The sequence below is a fragment of the Carcharodon carcharias genome, chromosome 8, assembly GCF_017639515.1.
Source record: "Carcharodon carcharias isolate sCarCar2 chromosome 8, sCarCar2.pri, whole genome shotgun sequence".
Taxonomy (NCBI): domain Eukaryota; kingdom Metazoa; phylum Chordata; class Chondrichthyes; order Lamniformes; family Lamnidae; genus Carcharodon; species Carcharodon carcharias.
Genome location: NC_054474.1, coordinates 135140981 through 135167731, shown reverse-complemented (window position 1 = coordinate 135167731; position 26751 = coordinate 135140981). Strand labels below are relative to the sequence as shown.

Genomic DNA, 26751 nt, shown 5'->3' with positions numbered 1-26751 from the left:
ATTCCCCAACTGTTCCCCCCCGACGTCATCCCGTGTCATTTTCATGTCAGCGAGCAGGCCCTGCCCCCAACTTGCCGACGGAAAAATTCTGGCCCATGAATTTAGCAATTGGACTGATGCTGCACATTATGTGTGCTTTGAGCCCAGATTATAGCCAAAAATTAGACACAACACATACCAATATCTACCTTCCCATGTTTGAGAAGGTTTTCGCTAACCTAAATATCCAGGTAAAATTTCTGCAACAGGATAACCAACAGAAGACCATCTGATTTTCATTCCGTTTAACCAACTGGAAGTATTCCTATTTTCCACAGGAGCTCTCGTTAGTTCTGATAAGTAATGTAGCATCCTATTAGATTTTATTTTGGGGTTAAACTACAAAGTAAAAAAATGATGAACTATGTAATAATATCTGAAGTAGGTTCTTTCTATCCCCTCAAAAGGAAAACAGGAGAAGGTCACAAGTGAAACTATTATTTTATAATTTGGTTTGATATGAATGTTTCCTTCTTATACACTGAACAGGGCTAACAATTCTACCAGGCTTCTTAGTGAAAATACCAATCTGCCTGACTTAATCCCATTCAAAAAACTATCCTCCATTTGTTGACATTTCGAGTCCTCATGACCCTTCAACAGAACTGAGTGAATATTAAGAGAGGGGTGAAATATAAGCTGGTTTAAGGTGGGGGGGAAAGAGGTTTGGGGGGGTGTGCTGTGGTTGTAGGGACAAGCAAGCAGTGATAGGAGCAGATCATCAAAAGATGTCACAGACAAAGGAACAAAGAGGTGTTGAAGGTGGTGATATTATCTAAACGAATGTGCCGACAGACGCCGTGACATTAGTCGTCTCAATTTCCCTGCTCCTCTCACCCATTCTAATCTCTCTCTCTCTGAACTTACTGCACTCCATTCTCTCAGGTCCAACCCCAACATTGTCATCAAACCCTCTGACAAGGGTGGTGCTGTGGTTGTCTGGCACACTGACCTCTATCTCGCAGAGGCTGAGCGTCAACTCGCAGACACTTCCTCCTACCTCTCCCTGGACCATGACCCCACCACTGAACATCAAGCCATTGTTTCTGGGACTGTCACTGACCTCATCTCCTCTGGAGATCTTCCTCCCACAGCTTCCAACCTGATAGTCGCCCAACCTCGGACGGCCTGCTTCTACCTCCTACCCAAAATCCACAAACAGAACTGTCTTGGTAGACCGATCTTGTCAGCCTGTTCCTGCCCCACGGAACTCATTTTTCATTATCTAGACTCCCTTCTCTCTTCCCTTGTCCAGTCCCTTCCCACCTACATCCGTGATTCCTCTGACGCCTTATGTCACATCAACAATTTCCAGTTCCCTGGCCCCAAACGCTTCCTCTTCACCATGGATGTCCAATCCCTCTACACCTCCATCCCCCACCAGGATGGTCTGAGGGCCCTTAGCTTCTTCCTCGAACAGAGGCCCGAACAATCCCCATCCACCACTACTCTCCTCCGTCTGGCTGAACTTGTTTTCACTTCCTCCAAATAAAAGGTGTGCCAATGGGTACCCGCATGGGCCCCAGCTATGCCTGTCTCTTTATGGGGTATGTGGAACATTCCTTGTTCCAGTCTTACTCTGGCTCCCTCCCACAACTCTTTCTCCGGTACATCGATGATTACTTCGGTGCTGCTTCATGCTCTCATCGGGACTTGGAAAAATTTATTAATTTTGCTTCCAATCTCCACCCCTCCATCATTTTCACATGGTCCATCTCTGACACTTCCCTTCCCTTTCTTGACCTCTCTGTCTCAATTTCTGCTGATAGACTGTCCACCAATATCCATTACAAGCCTACCGACTCCCACAGCTACCTCGACTACAGCTCCTCACACCCCGCTTCCTGTAAGGACTCCATCCCATTCTCTCAGTTCCTTCGCCTCCGTCGCATCTGTTCTGATGATGCTACCTTCAAATACAGTTCCTCTGACATGTCCTCCTTCTTCCTTAACCGAGGTTTTCCACCCACGGCCGTCAACAGAGCCCTCAACCGTGTCCAGCCCATCTCCCGCGCATCCGCCCTTATGCCTTCTCCTCCCTCCCAGAAACATGATAGTGTCCCCCTTGTCCTCACTTATCACCCCAACCAGCTTCCGCATTCAAAGGATCATCCTCCGCCATTTCCGCCAACTCCAGCATGATGCCACCACCAAACACATATTCTCTTCACACCCCCAGCGGCATTCTGTAGGGATCGTTCCCTCTGGGACACCCTGGTCCATTCCTCCATCACCCCCTACTCCTCAACCCCCTCCTATGGCACCTCCCCATGCCCACGCAAAACATGCAACACCTGCCCCTTCACTTCCTCTCTCCTCACCGTCCAAAGGCCCAAACACTCCTTTCAAGTGAAGCAGCATTTCACTTGCATTTTCCCCAACTTAATCTACTGCATTCGTTGCTCCCAATGCATTGGAGAGACCAAACGTAAACTGGGTGACCGCGGTCTGTCCGCAAGAAAGACCCAAACCTCCCTGTCGCTTGCCATTTTAACACTCCACTCTGCCCTCTTGCCCACATGTCTGTCCTTGGCTTGCTGCATTTTTCCAGTGAAGCCCAACGCAAACTGGAGGAACAGCACCTCATCTTCCGACTAGGCACTTTACAGCCTTCCGGACTGAATATCGAATTCAACAACTTTAGATTTGGAACTCCCTCCTCCATCCCCACCCCCTTTCCGTTTCTTCCCCCTTCCTTTTGTTTTTTCCAATAAATTATAGATTTTTCTTTTCCCACCTATTTCTATTATTTTTAAATCTTGTATGCCCTGCTAGTCTTTCCACCCCACCCCAACTAGAGCTGTACCTTGAGTGCCCTGCCATCTATTCTTAATTAGCACATTTGTTTAGATAATATCACCACCTTCAACACCTCTTTGTTCCTTTGTCTGTGACATCTTTTGATTATCTGCTCCTATCACTGCTTGCTTGTCCCTACAACCACACTACCCGCCCACTTCTCTCCCCCAACAACCACCCCCCCCCAACAACCTTAAACCAGCTTATATTTCACCCCTCTCCTAATATTCACTCAGTTCTGTTGAAGAGTCATGAGGACTCGAAACGTCAACTCTTTTCTTCTCCGCCGATGCTGCCAGACTTGCTGAGTTTTTCCAGGTAATTCTGTTTTTATTTTGGATTTCCAGCATCTGCAGTTTTTTGTTTTTATCCTGCATTTGTTCTTGTTTATACTCCTTAATCATTGTAACTTATTAGAATATTACAACTACCAGCCTCATTCAAAAATGAACACTGTCATATCCATAGCTAAACAATTGGCAAAATCTATATATATTTATAAAGTGCAGCTAGCTATTGTGCCCTCAATCAAGTCAGAACAAGTTCATTTTTATCAGTCATGTTGGGTGCTAATCCACACAAAACACTGCACAGAGAAAACAGTTATTTGAATAATATTACCAAAACCCTGTGAAGCAGATACTTTCAGACCAACTAGGATGGGAATTGGCTATAGCATAAATGCAACAGGTGAAAATCCCCACCAAAACAGGTAGAATTTTCAAACTATAATCAAACTTCCAGTACCTTATTTACAGCTGAGAAACAGGTCATTCTGCCAACAGGTCTAAGTGTCTATGCTCCACACCAAGTTTACTCCCACTCTACATCATCTAAACTCAACAATATATCCCTCTAGTCCTTTCTCCCTCATGCTTATCTAGCTTCACCCTAACTGCATATATGCCAGCTACATCAGCTTGAGGTAGCAAGATTCCCATTCTAATCCATCTGGGTAAAGAAGTTTCTCCTGAATTCCCTTTTTGTTCACCATTCACATTTGGAATGAAAACCATTAAAATTAACTTGTACAATATAAGTGTTTGCCTGACTTTGAATTGATTTTCCGTTTCCCTGACGAAATGCCCGGCACTGAACTCTATGGTGCGTCATCCTTAAAATGACATTTCTCAGCATTGAATTTTTGGTCTGCTCCCTGATTGGGCCTTTTGAAACTGGTAAGCCAAGGGCAAGAACATGCCTCTGGGCATGTTGCTCCATATCTGGCTGTACACTGCCAAGTTTTATTTCTTTGCATATACTGTGCCCTCCTAAGACTACAGGAGGCAAACTATTTTGGAGTTGATGGCAAGGTGCAAAGTAAATTTGATTCAGTAGAAGTGCTAAAACTAAACATTTCCCGTCATCCTCCATCGTCCACAAATCTTTGCAATCTGCCTTGACATTTACTAGTTGTACATATCTAATTTACAGGGCTTCTTTTCTTTAAAGTGACAAGAGACAGGATAAGCTTAAATTGGAATTTTCAGCACAGGAATCAAACCATTTTGTGCATCAAATGGAGGTTTAGAACAACTGCTATAATAGAAAATTGAATTCTAGAATGGCGAGATGATGAAAATCCAGGAGCATAAAAAAGATCAGCTAAGCACTCAAGTAGTTTCATTGTTTCTGATCGTTTCATTTTCATTTGCGCTCAGACACTATAACCAAGGTCACTGCTTGGTAGATCTTCCTTCAACTTCATAATAAACACAGCCCAAGTTTGGTAATATTTGGGTGCCTGTGTTGTTTTGCATCAGTGAAGTCATGATGGGGAGCATTAATCTCAATTCTTTTAGAAATCTACTTGAAGCAGCACACCATACATTATGTAGTGTCACATGGCCCTACGGCCTCAGAAGGATCTTTATCCTGCAAACAGGAGTCCTTGAGAATTCTCCATCTTCCAGCCTCTTGTAGCCTTCTCAATTCTCTGGAGCCTCACCCTCTTATTCTCAGCTAGCTGGGGGACATCTCTATCCACTCCAATTCCAATTAAAAGGTAAGTTTCTTAAAGAGACTATACACTTCCTATTAAAGGTGAGGTTTCTTAAAGGGTCATGCCCTTGGTCAGGGATCAGGATAACAAACCAGCTCTCAATCAGCCTGCTACAGTAGATATAACCCATGAAGACAGACATCTGATGCAACAACCATAAGCTACCTTTTGCAGCAACAGTGCTGCAGAACATGATACTAGCTGTACCATATTTACATTTTCTTTATATTTGTTCATGGGATGTGGGTATCACTGGCTAGACCAGCATTCATTGCACAACCCTAATTGCCCTTATTTAGAGGGCATTTAAGAGTCAACCGCATTGCTATGGATTTGGAGTCACATGCAGGCCAGACCAGGCAAGGATTGCAGATTTCCTTCCCTGAAGTGAATCAGATGGGTTTCTACGACAATCAGCAATGGTTTCATGATTGTCATCAGACTTTGAATTCCAGATTTTTTTTATTAAATTCAAATTCCACCATCTACCATGATGGAGCATTACCCTGAGTCTCTGGAACACTAGTCAGTGACAATACCACTCTTCCACCCCCTCCCCATATTTACCTTTTCTCATTGTTGAGTTGATCCTATACATTCTAAATCCTTTGCTTCTAAAACTAATGCAAAGTTAAAAACGCATCTTCTGGTCATTGACTACAGCCAATGTTGAGGGAAGGTACATGCACCAATGTAGAAATGAGTATGTCAAAGGTCAAAAAAAAAAAAACAGAATTACCTGGAAAAACTCAGCAGGTCTGGCAGCATCGGCGGAGAAGAAAAGAGTTGACGTTTCGAGTCCTCATGACCTGGTCAAAGCCACACTAAAATGGTGACCCTATCTAATGCCTTGAGTAACAAGTAGCAGTTGAAGGCGGCATGTAAAATCCCTTCCAAAGGGAGAGAACGTGACAAAGGAATCAATGGGAGTGCAGGCCAGAGAATCAAAGGTGCAGTGTTGCAGTTCTATCTCTAACCCAGTTCCATGTCAGTGAGGCTGCACACTGGCAGCACAAGCATGCAGAATTATACCTCAGTTTCAAAAATATGATTATTTTTTGTCAAAATGCAATACTTTCAAATTCATGACAATTTTTGCAAATTAGCCCAAAGGTAGAAACGTTTTGAACTGTGCAGAAGTCAGTAAGACAGAACAATTTACTACTTGGTGCTCCTCAACAACTTGTCAGTCAAAACAGTAGGAAGTAAGGAGTCTTATTTCAGTCTTTTCTCTTAATTGCACTCTAGTGTCAGATCCCTGCTTACACTGCCAATCTCAGGCAGGATGCACTGAATACCAGCTTAAAACCACCAGTGTAGATAATGTCACTTCTGCTTCCAGCCTGTTGTTGTTACTCAGAGATTCAAAATCTATATATTTAACCTGTGCAATGTTCAATATATGTGATTCCAGGGGAAATAGTTAACTTTAAATTAGAAATAATTCTGGGCTGACTGCAGCACTACAATGTGTGGTTGAGTGCAACTGGATCAAAAGCATTCTTTAGCATTGCCACTTGCACTAACATGAGCTCAAATCATTGCTACGGTGATACCATCCCACAAGGTGGAACAAGATTAAACTGGCACCAATTCACAGTGCATAAATCTGTTAAAGTAGGTTGCACACAATATTGGATCCAAACCATTCTTTAAATTGTGCATACTTGGATAAACTGATACCATTAACTGGCTCTTTAACCCAGAGTCTCTGTCCTTCTGATTAGAAGTATGTAATTTGTCCAACTTCCAATGTCCTCATTATTTCTCACCTCTATTCAATGCACTATGTAGGCTTGCAGCAAGAGGAGCAGCACAGTGCTGCTGGTACTAAGACTTTGGAAGAAATACTGTTACTCATACTAGTCTAGCAGTTGACTGCAATATTTCCTACACTGAAACCACCCAATTTGAACTGTTCTCCTGTACAGAGGCAGGTAACTAATTGGACAGTCACACTGGACTACATGGATTACCTAGCTGTTATAGGTCACCAGCCATATTCAGCAGGGCAAGACTTCTGAGAAGATTGAGTAAGATGAGAGGAAGGAAAGTAAAACAAAAGATAATTGGCACAAAATCACAGGGTCAAGAAGGACAGTTGTCTGTTGCATTGGCAGTGAGCAGAAGCAGAGCTTGGATTAGATCTTGATCCCCACTGTTCTGACACTTACCAGTCCTTAAATAAATCCCAGAATTGAGGGTCAAGAACACAGTGTGCCCTTCCATAAATGGACAAATGCTTCATAGTGCAATGTTAAAGATCTATTTTCCTTATATATATCCTCAGCAGCAGAGCATATTGCACTGAAATTCTATTACCACCACCTCCTCCCCACCCCCCGCCCCCCAGCAGTGGGTTGGGCACCCTAGCAGCACAAGAATAGTGAAGCATTTACCTGAAAGATTTAAATTGGCGTCAGCCTTGAAGTTCAGGTGGATCAAGGACTTGGCCAATGCATGACTGGAGGTTTATACAATCACAAGCCCACTCTTCAACACTCTGCCAGCTAGGTGCAGGTGCCAACTTTGTATGTCATCACTTGACCTCCCACCACCAACCGCCCAGCCCAATTAAGTAGTCTACTTTCCTCCATCAGCGTTACTTTTATAACTAATAAGCAAAAGCATTCATAGGGAATTGAAAAAAATATATATTATTTTAAATCCCTTATGATTTTCTCCTGGGTTGCTTATAGCAGTGTACAGGAGATTAATGCTGTACTCCCAGAGCGTCACTACTGCAGGATTAACAACCTTACGATCAAGCCTCCCTAAGCATTTCAGACATTATTTTTTCTAAATTAGAACTGCTTCAGATTATGCTTAAAGTGTATTTTACATTATCAAGACTGAGTTGGTTGTTAAGCCATTTCTTCCCTGAAAACAAAACTACTGCAATGGTAGTGATTCACTAACAGACAGTCAGGGTCATCTCAATAATAAGTTCTTTCAGACCTCATTTAAAATGTCAGCTAAGCAACATCAATCACTGAACACACATCCAGAGTCTGCACAGATCCCTGGCCATAGAAACAAAGAGTATTTGGTTGTATTGCGCTCCCAGGTATAATACAATTTGACTCACACCCAAACAACATGCTGCAACCAGACTGCGTATCACATAATGCAACAAGCTCTTTCTTCAGTAATGTTCTTCCAACAATAAACCAGCAAACTCAGTTACTTAAACTGAAGGCAGATCCTATTAAGCTGCATGACAAATCGGATTTAAGTAACAGCAATCGTAAGAGCTTTTCAAGGAAAATAAATGCAAATTATTGATCTTCTAACAGGCTCTTATGTAAACTTCTTAATTTTTTTACATGCACGGTGCTACATTTTGTAGTTTTTAAGCATGTAAGTAAAGTGAGAAAATATTTTGTTAAAATAAAGCACACAAATTGCAAACACAAAGTATGTCCATAACCTTATTTGAGCATATAGACTGAGGTGAAGAGGGTGACATGGGGCAGAGTTTTCATGCTTCTGTCCGTGTCAGAACAGAGGCAGATGAGAAAAAATCATGGCAGGAAGGACCCAATTCTGGAATTCCTGCCCCTATTCCCGTTGCTAGCAATTTTTAGCAGCGCAGGGTAAGAGTGTGTGCAGTGAACCCACATGCAACGTTCCTAACCTTACCAGTTCCATTGCCGGGGGTAGTCATTTCAGCCCCCTGCAAGTTTTGGTGGAGTTGGGCCAGCTTCTGAAGGCGATATGGTTTACACCAGCTCAGAGGAGTCTGAAGCATGGGAGGATCCTTGTCTGGAGCTGGGAACCTTTTGACAGGTTAAGTTCTAAAGCCAACTTCACATGTCATAATGAAAAGCTGTATGATAAGTAAAATGAGTATTTAATGCAGTGATTGATGATAAGGCTTCATTCTTAAAAGGCAAGTGACCATTAACTTGACCAGTATTGTGAAAGTGGAAAAGTCTACAGATGCACGAGAGTATATTTTCCAAAGGAGGAAGTTTTCCTCTGCACTGAACAACACTGATATTCAGATTTAACTGTGTGAACTGTCTCATGATTTAATCTTTTCATTGAATGACAGCTTAGACATGTTTCCCTGCATCAAAGTTTGCACATATGGCTGAGTTCTTTCATTGACTTCAAAAGCTTTAATGTATTTAGCTCTTGAGATTTTGTTGACACTGTTGTGAAATGAAGCCTCATTATGAATTTTTGGTTGAGTTCTAAACTCCACTCATGGATTCAGCTCAGTAGGGGTTGTCGATACAGTTGTCAAGGGTACTGTGAGTTTGTTTATCTTGACAGTTTTACAATCAATTAAAAGGATAATGGATTTTTGAGGAAGTTTTTCAATGACTGTCTATCTTGGCAGTTTTATGAGCATCTCAAAGATTTCCAAACATTATTATAAGTGTTAAGAGTTCTGCACATAGCAGCTACCGGATGAGTGGACATGGAGGGACTGAGACAGTATGAGGATGTGGAGGCATGGATGGTGAGGGAGTATGGAGGGGCATGGGGGATAGGTTGTGAGTGCATCATGGGGACTTTGGGGGTTGGATGAAGGTTAAGGGGCCTCACAGAACTGGGCTGATGTCTGAGCAAACAAAGGTGGGCCATTTAACCTGCTGGCCTTAGCATCCAGTGCCTCTATTTCTGCATCAAATCTGCTTCTGGAGACCATAGACCTAGTGCCATTCCATTCCTACCACCCATCACAAAATAACGTGGGTGCATGCTGCCAGACAGGAGATGGGATTGTAGTGATAGGACATGACCCAGCTCACAGTTCTCACCTCGAAGATGAAAATCAGGCCCATGGAGCCCATCAGGCCAGTCAGCAGATCCAAGCACTTTTCAACAGGCAAGGCAGAATGGCTGGATGTAAAAAGAACATTGGGAATGTTGAGCAGGGGTGTAGCACCATTTAAAGATTTCAAAGGACCCTCAGATGTGAGCTACATATTCCATTATAATGCTCTGACTCCCATCTTATCGCCAAGATATAACAATTGAATAGTCTGTTTTTTTTTCCAGTTTGGATTTTTGTCAATGTAAATATAAAACAAGATAGAGTCTCCAGTTAGTGCACTGGTCCCATGGATGGGCAAAGACGCCAAGGAAAATAAGTTTCAGTGAGAATGCTATCTAGGGTTCATACTCAACCAGTGGAAGGCCTCCAAAAACGCTCCACACAAACTCCTGGGGGTTACTATTGACCAGAAACCTAACTGCACAAAGTAATGTAAACACTGTGGCCACAAGAGCAGGTCAGAGTTTGGAAATTCTGCAGTGAGGAACTCACCTCCTGACTTCCCAAGGCACAAGTCAGGAGTGTGATGGAATACTCTCCACTTGCCTAGATGAGTGCAGCTCCAACAAGCTCGGCACCATCCAGGACAAAGTAGCCCACTTCAGCAATACCCAATACACCACTTTAAGAAAAGTGGCAGCAGCGTGCACTATCTACAAGATGCACTGCAGCAGCTCACCGAGGCTCCTTCAACAGCATCTACTAAACCCGCAAAATCTACTGTCTAGAAAAACAAGATCAACTGACACATGGGAACACCATCACCTCCAAGCTCCCCTCCAAGTCACACACTAGCCTGACTTGGAAATATTCATTTCACCTTTCACTGTCACTGGGTTAAAATCCTGGAACTCCCTCCCTAACGACATCCTGGGTGTAGCTACACCACGTGGATTGCAGTGGTTCAAGAAGGTGGCTCGTCACCACCTTCTCAAGGTATTTGGGTTTAGGTGATAAATGCTGGCCTTGCCAGTCACGCTGACATTCCATGAATGAATTTTTAAAAACTAACTAATTTAATCCTTCAGTAACCTGTTCTTTGTCACTTTAGCAGATAGCCTTAGGTGGGCATAGTGTTCAAAAAGCTGTTACAAGTAAGGCAGTTAATACAATTTTGAATCCATGTGGCCAAAGTCATAGAAGCTAACCCTAGACTACTTAAAAGCATTAGAGAGGGCATGAAGGAGACAGAAAACTTGATTCCTTAAAGATGGACAGCATAACAAAGAGACAGGGATGATTTTGACATAAACAATCTTAAAAGAGTTAAATTATTTCCAAAAGACAATAATGAAAGCCAATTCCATTTATTCCTTTGCTTCATGCACTGCTACAACCAAACCCAGTGCATACTTTACCAAGAATTCAGATTTATACAGTAACTTTCAACCAGTGAGCACCCTAAAGTGCTTAGCAGAAGAGAAGCTGAAGACAAAGCTGCAAAGGCACAGACATGTTCTATTCCAGAAAAGCAGTTGGTGCAGGATAGAACTGGAATCAATCTTTACTTACGCACTATTATACTTATTTTGGAATTTACACATTTAAAAAAAAATACACCTCCTCACTCAACAACCACAGTTGAAAAGCAAAGGGCTGTGGATGCTAGAAATCAGAAATAGAAATGGAAAATGCCAGAAATACTCAACATGTCAGGCATTGTAAAGAGGAACAGAGTTAATGGGCGGGATTTTCCAGCTTCGCCCACTGCCAGGATTGTCCACCGAAAGTCAATAGGCTTTTGGTTGGGCCACCGAATCTCCCACAGCGATTCCCGCTGTGGCTGGAAAATCCCAACCCATGTTTCAGGTCTGTGGCTTTTCATTAGACCTGATATGTTAATTGTGTTTCCCTCTCTCTCACTCCACAGATGCTGCCTGATCTGTGGTGTGTTTCCAGCATTTTCTGTTTTTAACCACAGTTTTAGTCTGTCTATTTATACAGGGATCAAGTGAATTCCTAGTTAATGCTCACAACCTGCAACCAATTAAACACAATTAAAGTGCAATTAACAAAAGACAGAGTTTGAGGAGGCAGTTGAAGTTGAATGCAAGATGGAGGGTTTTAGGAACAATTCCAGTGTAAGGCAAAGAACATCTGGGGCCGTGCGGGGGTGCAATGGGGAGGTGAGGTCAGAAGAGTTGAGGGGTTTGTAGGGTTGGGTGAGTTTGCAGAAATAAGGTAGGGATGACACTAAGAAAGGTTTTGGAAATAGGAACCATTATTTCACCATGCAGCCGAATGTGACTCATCAGGTTAAAATCTCCGGTCGATGAGCAGGGGAGGGGCCCGCTCACCGATGCGTAAAATGACATGCGGTGACATCGGGCATGTGCGAAAGAATGCATTCCCGACTCAGGGAATTCCACCCCGCCCCCAACCACCCGCACAGGAAGCGCTCAGCGCTTCTGGGCGAGCTTCACGCTAAGCGGGCCTTAATTGGCTCGCCCACGTAAAATGGTGATGCACACCCGATCGGAGGCACCGATCAAGTTTGCGCTTGCTCCCGCCCGCCCCCACACAACCCCCCTGACAGGGGTCAAAATTCAGACCACCTTTTTTCTTTCCAATGTTTTCTCAAATATTCGAATGAGATGATCATGGCATAATATTGCACTTGATACAATTTTTGCAATTTAAAATAATTTATTTTCAAGCTACTAAATTCACCAGCTGCCTCTTTATGAAAATTACAGTATACATGAACTCTTGATTTTTGATTCTTTTCCACCCCTCATTTCTTAGCCTTGATCACATCATTCCAGTTTTGATGAAAAGGTCAACCAGAAATATTAACTAGTCTTTATCTTGCACATGTTGACTGACCAGCTGTGTTTTCTGTATTTACTTCAATTGAAAATTGGTACTAATATTTAAATCCATTGCTGGCACAATTTTTTGGGCAGATGTATCCCTAGTACTTCACATCTTCTTTGGGTTATTTAGAAGGTAAATTATACTAACAAACATGAACTTAGGCATCTGTTTAATATTGGATATGCTTCTCAATTGGAAAACTAATTTAACTTAAAACTCCTATATTCAGAATATTATAGGATAGATAAGGAAGGCCATAGAGACAATTACAAAGGCCCTATAGACCTCCCATCTTGCCACCCAACAGTTTAATAAATTATGCTTTGACTTTCCCTTCTACTATTAAATGCAAAATTCATTCCATTTGTTAATAACTCTGTATGAGGAACAACTTACTGACATTACTCTTAAATTTACCAGTCTTAATCTGTGTCCCTTTATCCTGCTCTCATGGTTTAGTCTGAAATACGATCTCGGATCTATCATTACTTTAAGATTTACCAGCTTACATCCCTTTGTAAGGTTACCACTCAGTTGCCTTATTTTAAGGCTGGAAGTTCGAAGTTCCTCTGGTTTTTCCTCATAAATCATTACACTGATTTCTAGCACTTCGCTGAACCATCTCCAAAGCCAAAATGATATCTCTCTGTATTAATTATGATGGTCAAAGCAGAGAGCAGATATGAGGTCTGATCTGACTATAATACTAGACTAGAATAGAAATGTAAAATTTGATGATTTCCTTCAATTTGAATTCTACTCTCTTGACTACATGGTGCAGTATTTTATCAGCTTTAGTCATTGGTCAAAATGTCCAACCACTACATTGAAGCACTATAGCTATTAAAACTTCTTAATATCTTTAAACTTCGTCCTTAACTATTTTGACACTGTTCATGGAGTACTTAATTCAAACATTTTTCTTTAAATTATCCACAGTCAGTTTCGATCGCCATTGATATATCCCCTGACATATTCTGGCTGATTCATTGTACCGCTCTTGAGCTGCCTCCTCAGATTCAACTGCCTCATCTGGTTTTTTGTCATGTGGGAATTTGACCAATTTGCATTGAGCTTCAGTCGATATCTGTAAATGAGATGTCAGTTATAACAAAAAGAGCAGGTTGCTAACTGCATCCAGAGAGACGTGACATGAACTTATTATTGCATAAAATAAGATTTAATTTGTGGTTGGAATTTGTGATGCAGGCACAGTTGATGCACAACATTCAATAGTTAAAACACTTACAATATAAGATTTGTAGTCTTTCCACGCAATATCATTAAGTCAGCATGGTGCAGAATCATAATCTACCATTTCACACATGCTGAGCACTATTTATCCTCAACTGGTTCCTTACAAACCTTAAAATATAGAATTTCTCCCAACTCACCAGGAAAAGCCAATCCATAAATACATTTGATCATTATTCTTATAAGCAGTCAGATAATTTATTTGTAAACTTTGAAAGTTTTGGAGAAAAGAAACATTTAACAGGCCCCTTATTATAGAATATACTTCTGATATAAAACAGCTGAGAGGAGTAATTCCTTTATTTAACAGATTCTGTCTGATAATTAAAAAAAGCAATAGCTAAAAACCAGATTGTATTATCCAATCAATAAAGAGAATGCAAGCCTATTTGACTTTGATTTGATAAATGATGTCATTATTATTCATAAATAAAATATACAACCAGTTCAATAATAAGCAAGTGATATGATTAACAGGGATTCATTCGGTGACAATGAAAGAAATTATGCCCATTGCCCAAGTTAATTTGAGATTATAGCTTTAGAAATGTTGCACAGTGGAATACAGATTTAATTTAATCGCCTTGGCTGATTTATTGGGGATGAAAACTCCATTACCTGGGGAATTTGTTTTGGAGAGGATTTCGCTGCATGGCACAAGCCCAACAGTTTCCATGCATTTATCTGAAAACTAAGTAGGAAAAATAAGATACAGTTTCTACCATTAGTATGTGCGCTCATGATGTGGGTATGCAGGGTACAATTTCATAAGATGATTCAAAACTCAGAAATGTGGAAAGCTGTGAGGAGAACATTAACAGACTTCAAGGGGCAGATGCATGGCAGATGATATTTATCACAAGAATAAGGAAAGGCAATTTGAACTAACTGGCACAAAGGATTTTAAGGGGAATGAGGAACTGTGAGATCTATGGATGGAAATACACAAATCTTTGTAGGTGACAGGACAAGTTAAGAAGTCTGTTAAAAAGACATACTGGATCCTTGTCTTCATCAGTAGAGGCATAGAATGCAAAAGCAAAGAAGTTATGCTTAACCACATTGGTTAGATTTCAGCCAGGGTACTGCACTCAATTTTAGAAAAGATGCCTAGACCTTGGGGATGTTGCAGGCTTACTGGAATGATACAAGGGCCGAGGAACTTACGTTCTGCACAGAGAAGTGAAAAGTCTGCATTGAGTTCAAAACTTAGAATAGAGAAGACTAAGGGGAGATTTGATGGTGGTGTTCAAAATCATTAATGATTCTGACAGAATAAATCGGGAGAAACTATTTCCAGTAGCAGAAAAGTCATTAGCTAGAGGACAATGTGTTTGGCTAAAAAAAAACAAGAGGCAACATGAGGAAACTTTAAAAAAACTAGTTATTGTGATCTGGAACACATTGTCTGAAAGGGTGGTGGAAGCTAATTCAATAGTAGTATTCAAAAGGGAACGATAAATACATGGAAAAAAAATTGACAAGGTAATGGGGTAAGAGCAGGGGAGTGGAATTAATGGGATAGTTCCACAAAAGAGCCAACATAGGCATGATGGGCTGAATGGCCTCCCTCTCGGTGTATAATTGTATGATTCTAAAGCTGAAGTACCCTCTAGTTAATGTAGGATGATTCTTTGGGGAGGATTTCCTCCTTGTCGGGCAGGCAGGCCCGGGAGCAGCCGCAAAACAGTCCACATTACACCATCGGGCCCCGACCGCAATTTCATGCTGGCTGGCCAATTAACGGCCAGCCAGCGTGAAAGGCACACTGAGAGCTTCAGCGCTGCCGGGGTGGGGGGGCGGGAGGAGCGTGAGCGCTGAAGTTTGCGCATGTGCGAGGGTGCAGTCACTGAAAGCTCCATGAAGGCATGGAGCTGCCTCAGGGAGCTGAAGATTTTTAAAAACAAAATTAAAAATGTTAAAAATCCAGAAAAAGTGTCCGCACACTGGACCTACGCACTTTTATATGGTGATTATTAAAATCCTGCCCAAACATTTTTAAAATTTAATGACGGGAACCTCATCCCGCCCGTGGGTGAGGTTTCGCAAAAAATGCAAAGGTTGCCTGGCCTATTCGCCTGCCCGCCAACTGTAAGGTTGGATGGGCAGCGAAAAATTCAACTTAGTTACCAGCTTAAGGGCCTTAACAGGCCTCTTAATTGTCAGCAGGCAAGCTGCTGACTCTCACACGCGCCCTCCAACTGAAATATCACTCAAGTGCTTGATGACATCGGGACACTCACCCGACGTCATTGCGCACTATTTCGCACTCAAGCATGTCGGGCGCACGCCCGCATGCCAAGCTGAAAATCCTGCCCTTTATTTTCCTATTGTAAACTATGGGTTAGAGTTGGGTTTGACATAAGGAGGCTTGGCAAGGTTTGAACTCCACTTAATTGTACTGCTAGAAGCACTCTTAAAGCAGTTGGCGGTCACAGAGAGAGAAAGGTTGAAAAAGCATTGGGAGGAAATTCACAGCACATTGCTTTCCAGCACTCCTTATGGACAGTCACTATATAATATTAACAGTCCTGTGGGATTCAGTCACCTGTTCAAACCTCTACTTGGCTTCACGAGGTCAAGAGGAGAAGTAAAATAACTTGCTGTTGACAAGAACAAACAATGTCCACCTCTTGAGAACATCTGATTATTACTTCCAGTTTGAAGGATTGAAATGTGCACAATTGTGGAAAATTCAAGAACAAGTGACCTTCGCTCTTTACCTGCATTATGGCTCCACAAATAACAAAATGTGAAGAAGATTAATACAAATACACAAACTAAAACTGATATTTTCAAAATTGACATCTGCTCGAAAAGCTTCATTATTTTCTTAATTGATCAAACGTTTATTTTTAATAACAACCGTTTAATTTTTAAAAAAATATATACTTATTCCAATTGTATAACAAAACAAGTGTTAGATCATCACCCCTCACTCAATTGCAAATGTGACCAAATGTGAATGTAGGTTTATAAATCGGAACACACTCGGTGCTGTTCATAAACTCAGAGCCCTGCTAAAAATGAGAATGAGTACTAGCTGCTTAGCCTACTCAATTGGATTGAAATAAAATCAGATATTGTGCAGCACTGTAATAAGGTAGAGATTCCCTTTTTATACCTGATTCAATCACTCAGTACAAAGATATGAAAAACAAGCACATACACGGCTTTCACATAAAAGACATATTTTTCAGACAACATTTTTAATAAAATCAATTGTACTTACACAATAATCTACAAAAGAATAGAGCTACAGCCAACTTGGTGAGTATGCAATCTCTGTTTGTTGCTTTTTAACAGCTGTCTCGCATTCAAACTCATGCCGTGACCCTTTTGTTCAAAGATACAAGTCCTTAGTTTTCATGATCAAGCTTGTCCATGGAAATGTCTAGCTGCAGTTCATTTTACTTCAGTCAAATACATTCACTCTCTTAACAATATGCAGAGACATTTAGAAGACCTGACCTTGAAATCCCATCTCACTGTATTGTAGTATGTTGAACTTCAATTAGATGCTTTAATTTTTTAATACCTTCCATCTATGAAATCCAACAGTGGTCACCAAACCCGAGCAGAAGTAACTAGTCCCTTTTCTAAGTACACCTATCTCTCTTTGTGGGTCAATCAGTTGCAGTGCATACCCTCCATCCCTACATATGTCTATTTTTACAGGCTGCATATAGTAACGCCATAAATTCCAGCAAGAATGGAGATGATTGGATAATTCCAAGTCATGGCTGAAAGTAATTGAATGGATTTTACACATAAAATTTGTATCAAAAAACTTTCCGCCACTCACTGCATTTTACTAGAAAGATAATCAACCTAAATTATCTGACTATCCTCCACTCACCTACATTTTGTTGGAAAAACAACCTGTTGTACTTGAGACACACTCGGGGCAAAAAATTTGATTGTCTCTGAAAACGGACTCAGGATCACAATGCACAACTCACTTTGAAAGCTGGCATGACGCCAACCTCATGCTACCCAGAATGCTGTTGAGTGACTACATGCCTCAGCAGGGGGCCCCAGTTTGTGTGAGGCTGGCACCACTCAAAACTAGGCTGCACTACTTAAAGCCAGCCTATACCTCTTAAGGAGAAATCCATTCTGGCTGGGGCAAACACTGGAATTGTTTGTGGAAGGCAGTTTGAGCAGTAAGTAGATTGAATTATAGCAAAACAGGGGAGAGGTCACCTTTCAAGGCTCCTTGACACTGCACTGGATGTCTTGGTGGAGGAAGAGGCGAGAAGGACAGATGTGATCCAACCACAAGAGGCCCTCCCGAGAAACTGTGGAAGGCAATGGGGCTAGAAAGCTGCCTGCTCTCCACAATGTTACACATCAGGGTGACCAACTTTTGTGGACAAAATGAAGGAATACTCTGACAAGAGAGTCCTTTAGAGCAGGGGAAGGGTTTGGGGTTGGCTGGGTGGGAGGGTGTGGTGGTGGTGGCTGTCAGATCTGTGAGAGCCAGGGAGACACATGGGATAGTGGCATCAAATATGGGATAATCTCATAAAATAAGGGACAGTTGGTATGTCACCCTGTTACAGTGGGATGGCAGAAACGGGTCAAAAGCCAGATAGTGAGGAAGAGTCCTTTTCCTCAAGCAGCCGATCTCTGGTTCTTCTCAGAATCCTGAAGACACTGGGTAAGGCTGAATGGTGGAGCATGAACACATACTTGATTCTGCCAGGATAGTTTGGTTGCTCCTTGCGCTTCCAGTATCTCCCCTTGTTAGCATGTCGGGGGTGGGGGCGGGGGGTGGGGGGTGGGGGGCAGGGGAGTTGGCAATGGCAACCTGCACAACAAGAATCCACTATCCTGGTGAACCCACCTACTCTTTCGTGTTCCTCTTGCCTGTTGAGGAGAAAGGTAATGACGTTTCCTCACCTAGCTTCTGTGGTCTACATGACCTCCTGGATGCTTGGATGAAGCACATACAATGAAACATTGGCAACAACTACCACTCCTGCTTGAAAAGATCAGGTGGTATAAAAGGTGAGTGCAAGGTAGCCTTCACAGCCACTGGGAAAGGCCTCCTTGCCATGTTGTGGGGCTCCAGGTCAGGTTGAAGGAGGTGGCACAGCTCTGTTACCACCTTCTTGGTAAATCTGAATTCCTGGCTCATTGCAATATAATGTGTCATGAAAGTATAATAATTTTCATAATTTTTTCTGGTATATTGCGAAGTAGGTTTATGGGGGTAAGTACAGTTGGGTCTGTGTGTGATTTAATTACATAGATAAAAACAAAAATCTGCGGATGCTGGGAAATCCAAAACAAAAACAGAAATACCTGGAAAAACTCAGCAGGTCTGGCAGCATCGGCGGAGAAGAGTACAGTTGATGTTTTGAGTCCTCATGACCCTTCAACAGAACTAAGTAAAAATAGTAGAGGGGTGAAATATAAGCTGGGTTAAGGTTTTTTTTGTGGGGGGGAGAGAGAAGGGGGGTGTGGTTGTAGGGACAAGCAGGCAGTGATAGGAGCAGATAACCAAAAGATGTCACAGACAAAAGAACAAAGAGGTGTTGAATGTGGTGATATTATCTAAAAGAATGTGCTAATTAAGAATGGATAGCAGGACAAGCAAGGTACAGATAGCTCTAGTGGGAGTGGGGTGAAATAAGACTAAAAGGGCATAAAAGGTATAGATTTAAAAATAATGGAAATAGGTGGGAAAAGAAAAATCTACATAAATTATTTAATACATGATTTAATTACATTTGGAGTCAAGTAGAATGCAATCTTTAAATCATCAAAAGAAGCTAGGTGCTTGACATGCTCATGGGTAAACATGGATGCTGGCTTAGCATGTAAGATGTGAAGGGAATTTGTATTTTTTGGTAAGTGAAGAGATATTTGGAGTTCAAAGGGATCTCAGTCTGTTTATAACTAGCCAGATAAGCAAGGTTAAGGAATGTGTTTACTTTTTCCAAAGGTTGCTGGCAATATTGGCACTATGAAAATTTTTATGTTATGAGGAAAATAGTTTCAAAGATATATGGAACAATAGATTTACATATTAAAAAGAGAGAAACATAGATAAAGGAGAATGAAAGATTATGTGTCAAAAGGTTATGTCAAAGAATTATGAGGGTAGGTGAGGTTAGAGTGGCTGTTACTTTCCCAGCTCCCTCCAATTCAGTCAGCAGCAGGGAAAACTGAGGTCGGCCTTCCCACCCAGAGGTCGATTGATGCCCTTAAATGATCAGTTAAGGGTTAAGCATGGGCCCTCACTGCTGACTTCGAAGGAAGCCTCGCTAACAGATCTCACGCTCTCTGTGGCAAGAATTTTAACCCTTTCAACATAGAATTGATTGTAGGGCTGCTTAATGGGGATCCCCAGCATCAAGCTGCTGTGATGTCATCAAGCTGTTCAGACAACCACTTACATTAAAGAAATTTCACAGACAGACAACCAGGGATGAATTGTACTAATCAACAAACCACCTTTTTTTTTAATTACACAGGATGAAATATGGATAGGAACATACACATTTGAAGGTAGGAGCTGAAAGATCATGAAAAAATTTTTTTTAAAAATCTAGTTTAAATCTAGTCATTAATCCATAATGGAAAAAGTTAACATTTCATTATTTTTTCAGGGCCAATTCGGTTGTTTGTCAGTAGTTGTTACTCCAATTGCCACTAAAAACCCAGTTACTGCTCACTGAACATGGCATAACACTTAATGGCATTTCTAACATGCCTTTTGATATTAAGGTAGAAAAGGGGTGGTAGGGAGTGGGGAGGGGTGTGAGAGGTGTTGGAAAATTATCAGTCAGGAATTTAGGAAGTACAGTTTTCCTTAAGGTCCTCTTGAATTTAATGGCAGGATCTGGTTATCATTTTTGGAATTTATTTCCTGACTGCAGTCAACCAGATTAAAAGGTTGGCTGGCTGGCTATTGGGCAGATAAGTATGCGGCACTAGGCCACAGCTGTGAAGCATACAGAGAAACAGAGAGATCAGGGGTGCGGGGAAAGAGGGCACCAATGGCCATTGGTCATCTAGCATTAAATCTGCAACACAAATTATATTCCATCCAGCCCTGATCCGCCTCAGGTAAGATTGGTAATAGGTGGGTCTGAGGTGAATTGGGTTTGGATTTGAAATTTATACATTCTAAGTCCCACCTGACCCAAGCTTTCTCCTTTTGGGGCATTAATATTACCTATCATTGCACCCTAGAGTACCATTGGCGAAAAAACATTGATTCGTTTGGTAGTGATCACAAAGGACAATTTCTTCAGTTTACTTGAAAAATCATAGTGAAACTGAGTATTTCTTATGTGCTAGTTTTTTAGATCTCAATTTCTCTGACTAATTGCAAAACAAAGAAACACTCATTTTGGACACAGAATGGTGTCACAAGAGCCAGTTATAACAAATAATCAGAAAGGAATTATCTGACTTTAACTGCACATTTCATGTAGGCCTGTGACATTTTAGGGAAATTAATACTAGTCCCTATATGCTGCGTCAGTTTGCTTGTGATGATGCCTTTGTAATGATACTTGCCCTCAAGTGCCAATTAAATTAAAATATCCATCACCAATCATTAAGCACAGGTTCTTAGAAGAAATAATTCTCATTATTGAATGTCTGCCAAATTCAATAACAGCTAAAACTGACCAATAACTGATTGTGTAAGCAATGTGAACGTTGCGCACTAAGTCTACACAATGGTTCATGTTGGTTGAGAAAGGAAGCCATTTCATATTCCTACCTTAACATGGACACCAGCAATGACCTACTAACCTCTCTTGTGACATTCAAAATTTTCATCATTCTTTTTTATCACCAATCTGCACAATCTAGCATATTTTTCAAGTGTGTATGTTTTGCGATTTGATTCAGTGTATATTAGGTCAAATCTGCTAATTTCTTCCATTCATTTCAAATGCATGCACCTGAATCAGTGCATTCAAACTTGATAAACGTCCCAAAGAATAGTGCTAAAAATAGTTTCTTCAAGGAGAATCAATCAAGCTCTGAATATATAGTTCACTGAACACAATAAAACCTGCTCTTCAGTTTCACAGTAAAACTGAAGCATTTCCCAGATGGAGGGCTTGTATTTTATATGCCAATCAAATTATGAACTGTAAAGGCCTCTGTGATGTGGCAATCAACTTCAGCCATTCCCCAAGTACAGTGCACAAAATAGTAGACACACTCTCAAAGCAATTTAGTTCCCTACAAATTTTGTGCTCATGGAAGTGAAACTGCTCCTGATGATGAATGGAATGAATAGTTCTAACCTAGTGTTAAAGGCACACAGCTTCATGAAGAATGAAAGTACACGTACTCTGCCTCCAATCTCACTAAAGCATCTCATAACCATGTGACATTTCTGCTTCCCAGATCACCTATCCGCTTGATCCATCAGATTGTGACTGCTGATTTGTGAACACTTTTTTTCCGTTAGCCAACAGAAATATAGAAAAACTTATGGAACAGACGAAGGCCATTAGGCCCATCATGTTTGTGTCCACCAGCCTAATCCCACCTTCAAGCTCTTCGTCCGAAGCCTGTAGAATGTGGCATTCAAGAGCATATCCAAGCATTTTTTCTTAAATGCAATAAGGATTTCTATCTCCAACCCCTTTCAAGCAGTGACTTCTCGACCTCCAGGACACTTTGGGTGAAAATTTACTGCTCAACTCACCTCTAATCCTTCTACCTATTACTCTAAATCCACGCCTGCTAGTTATAGACTGTTTGCTAAGGAAAATGGGACCTTCCTATCCACTCTATCCAGGTCCAACATAAATATATACTCCCAAATTAATGCTCCCCTCAGCCTCCTCGGTTCCAAAGCAAACACAGGTCTTTTCAATTATTCCTCATAGCTGAAATTCTCAATTTCTGACATCCTTGTAAATCTCTTCTGTACCCTCATGTGTGCAATCTCATCCAGAACTGTACACAGAATCCTAGCTGTAGTTTAACTAACACTCTATACTGTACTAGCATGACCTTCACACTATTATACCCTTTTTCTCAGCCAATAAAGGGAAATATCATATATGCCTTCTTACTTGTTTATCTAACTGACCTACTACCTTCAGATCCCCTACCAGGGATCTGTGGACAAGCACTCCAAGGACCCTCTGCTACTCTACACTTCTCATAATCCTACCATTCACCTTGCCTTATTTGTCCTCCTAAATAGGTTCACATTACCCAAAGCTACCTTTGTGTCATACTGCTAAAATCTCAAAAACATACATATGTTTAAGATGATGGAAGAAATAGATGAATTAGACCAAATAGGTACAAAATCAAATATGAAACCGTTACTGAATAGTATGTGAAATAACAAAAATTAAAATAAATGAGCAAGACTGAGAGGAATATGCCCCTGATTTTCTGACATGCGTTTGTGATGATTGAAGGTGTACATTGGAAGTGGACAGACATGCAGTCAACCTGCAATAACACTTACATCCCATGGATTAAAAGCTGGATTCAAAGCTAGGCCCCAGCGGTGAATGGATTATATTCCACCCCAATTCAGAAGTCAAATCCCAGAGACCTAACCATCCAATGCCTTGGATAATGCAATGCTGTATCACACAATTGTGTAAACTTCCATGATCATATCAGCAAAAGTGTTTCCATTGCACTCGGGCTTCTCTGTCACAACAGTCAAGGACTTGGGTCACATCTGCTGCATTCATTCAAATAATCACAGCAGATTTCCATTCACTGGTTTCATTTGCAAAATTGCAACAAAAAAAACCTATGGCCAGCAGTTAGTTCAAGGTGTAAGGTTTTAAGGTATTGATTTTCTCCCCTTTCAATTCTCTGAATGACTCCTCCTATTGAAATTGCAGGTATGTGAAATGTTGCCAGGCTTCAAATCTTCTGTTGAAGTCACTGTTGATCCAAACACTGGATGACAGGTAAACAACCCAAAGCACCAATTTTAACACATGCGCTGCCTGATTACCATACCCCCTTAGCAGCACATTTGTTATGAGCAAAAATTCATTATGTGGGTGAACCGTAGGCATAGAAACCACGCCTGCTCACTTAGTGGCATAGTATTCTCCAATCACGCTGGGTCTGACAGGACCTAAAGACTTCAATGGTTTTTTTGGGCAATCCATTCCACTCAGACCATTTGGTAGAACAGTTCTCCAATCAACTGTGATTCATTGTTCATTTACTGATTTGTAATGCCATCTCCACACTATCAACAAGCCTAATATCCCTTATTTGTAAATGAAAACTCAGCCTACCAATATTACTACAAAGTATAAGAGAGAATGTGACTTATTTAAAGAGGTCTCACCATGACTGAGACATGAAGGACATGCATCTGTTCATCCACTATCTCGGAGGGCTCCCGCAGAGTTGGTGGAGTTATCTGGGACAGGTGCTCAGCATTACTCATGGAGACATGGAAATATAAGGTCCCGTTCTCAAGCCATTGCTGCTTCCAGTGGACCAAAGAGATATCAGCAACTGTTCCGGTCATTTCTGAAATGAGAGAGAGAGAGAAATTGTAGTTCAAACCTGTTGTTTACATTGTGATCGATTCCATCAAAATGGTTGTCTCAGGAGGGCTATTCTGTCTCATGGTATTTGAATGGTAAGGGATCATTTCATTACTGTTTAGTTTTCAGATAATTGGTCCTTTTCCATATTGAAGTTGAAATGGTAAAAAAAAATTAAAAATAGAAAACTATTAAATGCTGCAATTATCCATGCCTCATATTCTGCCTCTGCCAAAGACAGTGGATCAATGCTTCCCAGGATGGAGAAAAAAAGACTCATAGAACAAGTTACCCCATGTATCTTCAGAAATCAATTGAGCAATGGAACCAGTGGTAGGGAGCCTTGCTAGCTCTCAGCTGGGATCTGGGCAGGTGAGCTAAAATGCAAAAAACAATTTGAAATCGATAAAGCAAAACGGCTTGAGTGAAATATGCTCAGCTTACATAAGCTTATCTGCCAGCATTCGCGATGGCGGCAATCTTTTCAAATTTGGGTTGTGGGGTGAAGGGTGCTGTTAAAAATCAATAGTAGATATTCAGCATTAGGATTACAGTGAAAACTTTGAGACATCCCCTTAACCAACAACTGGGAAAACATCTCCCAGGTCATTTCCCTCCCGTAAATTATCCTTACTCACTCCTCTCACAAAGAATTAATAATTGAAATTAATTCATTTGCCCAGAAGATAAAGCATCACACCAAGTTTTGTCTTTACCATTCACGGGATGTGGACGGCCCTGGCTAGGCCAGCATTTATTGCCCATCCCTAATTGCCCTTGAGAAGGCGGTGGTAAGCTGCCTTCTTGAACCACTGCACTCCATGTAGTGTAGATACATCCACAGTGCTGTTAAGAAGGGAGTTCCAGGATTTTAACCCAGCGATGGTGAAGGAACAGTGATATATTTCCAAGTCAGGATAGTGAGAGGCTTGGAGGAGGGAACTTCCAGGTGGTGGCGTTCCCATCTGTCTGCTGCCCTTGGCCTTCTAGATGGTAGTGGTCATGGGTTTGGAAGTTGCTGTCTAAGGACCCTCAGTGAGTTCCTGCAGTGCATCTTTAAGATGATAAACACAGCTGCCACTGTGCATGAGTGATGGAGGGAGTGAATATTTGCAGATGCGGTGCCAATCAAGCTGGCTGCTTTGTCCTGGAATAGGGTCAAGCTTCTTAAGTTTTGTTAAAGCTGTACTCATCGAAGCAAGCGGAGAGTATTCCATCACACTCCTGAGTTGTGCCTTGTAGATGGTGGACAGGATTTGGAGAGTCAGGAGGTAAGTTACTCCCTGCAGGATTCCTAGCCTCTGACCTGCTCTTGTTGCCACAGTATTTATATGGCTAGTCCAGTTCAGTTTCTGGTCAATGGTATCACCCAGGATGTTGATAGTGGGCGATTCAGTGATGGTAATGCCTTTGAATGTTAAGGGGTGATGGCTAGATTCTCTCTTGTTGGAGACGGTCATTGCCTGGCACTTGTGTGGCATGAATGTTACTTTGGCACTTGTGGTACAAATTGCATATGATTATCCCCAAGTTGATGTGTTGGATAACTTCAGTCCGAATTACAAGTTCAACACATGAAAGATGTAGTGTTCAGTTGTTCCACATTTGATTACGTGAGTCTGTTACTATTGATTCTCACAGCTGTTGACTAGATAAGCCTGGGTACAGACAATACAGAAGCTACTGGAAACTGGAGCTGAAGCACGGAGTAGACATTTTAAAGCATTCTATAAAGCTCTGCAAATAAAGTTCCTGCACACTCAGAAACTAGTGGCATCTCTGCATTGCTCTAAGGTATAAAACATTCAACATAAGTGTTCCATTTCAATTCATACAATTAATGGTGAAACAAAATTTCTTCCTTAAACTGAATTCTATGTGGCTTTTCATTTAGAAAGACTGAGTTTTCCTTGGGTCCTTGGCATGTTTCTTTAAGCTAATAACAATATTGAAAATGCATATTTTTTTTCAACTGAGTCCCCCCACCCAACCCCCCCCCCAACTTATTTCAAACTGAAAAAAAACTCAACACCTTAAAATACGTGTTATTAAACAGACCAAAACTGACTTTAATGATTGCTATATGTAGGTCACAATATATTTGGTGGCAATTCATTACTATAAAACTGCCTAAAATGTGGCCAGGATTTCCCGGTCGGTGAGTGAGGGCGGGGCACACTCGCCAATGCGTAAAATGACTTGGGATGATGTCAGGTTGAACTCCCGAAATCACCCTGCGTCATTTCAATTTTTAGGTCGGCGGGGACTCAGCTGAATCAGCTGTGCGCCCGCTGACCTGTCAACAGCCTATTGAGGCCATTAATAAAACAAGTTAGATAATTGACTGGTTGCCCGTCCAACCTTAAGGTTGGCGGGCAGGCCGGGAGCTCTGGCGGGCTTCAGAGAAAGCATGAAACGTCATCCAGGGGCGGGATGAGGTTTCATGCAGGTTTTAAAAATGTAATAAAAGTTTAACTAAAGGTGATGGACATGTTCCAACTCATTTGAATGTGTCACATAAGGGGACA

General features: G+C 41.5%; 1 protein-coding gene across 2 annotated transcripts in view; it reads right to left on the bottom strand.

Annotated features, from left to right (window-relative positions):
* Positions 1-26751, bottom strand: part of LOC121280872 (astrotactin-2-like) — a 1734361-nt gene that overhangs the window by 1549260 nt on the left and 158350 nt on the right. For both annotated transcript variants that reach the window (XM_041193192.1, XM_041193193.1), the window contains exon 2: positions 24019-24206. In XM_041193192.1, the coding sequence (XP_041049126.1) occupies positions 24019-24206 (188 nt within the window). The remainder of the gene's footprint in view (positions 1-24018; positions 24207-26751) is intronic.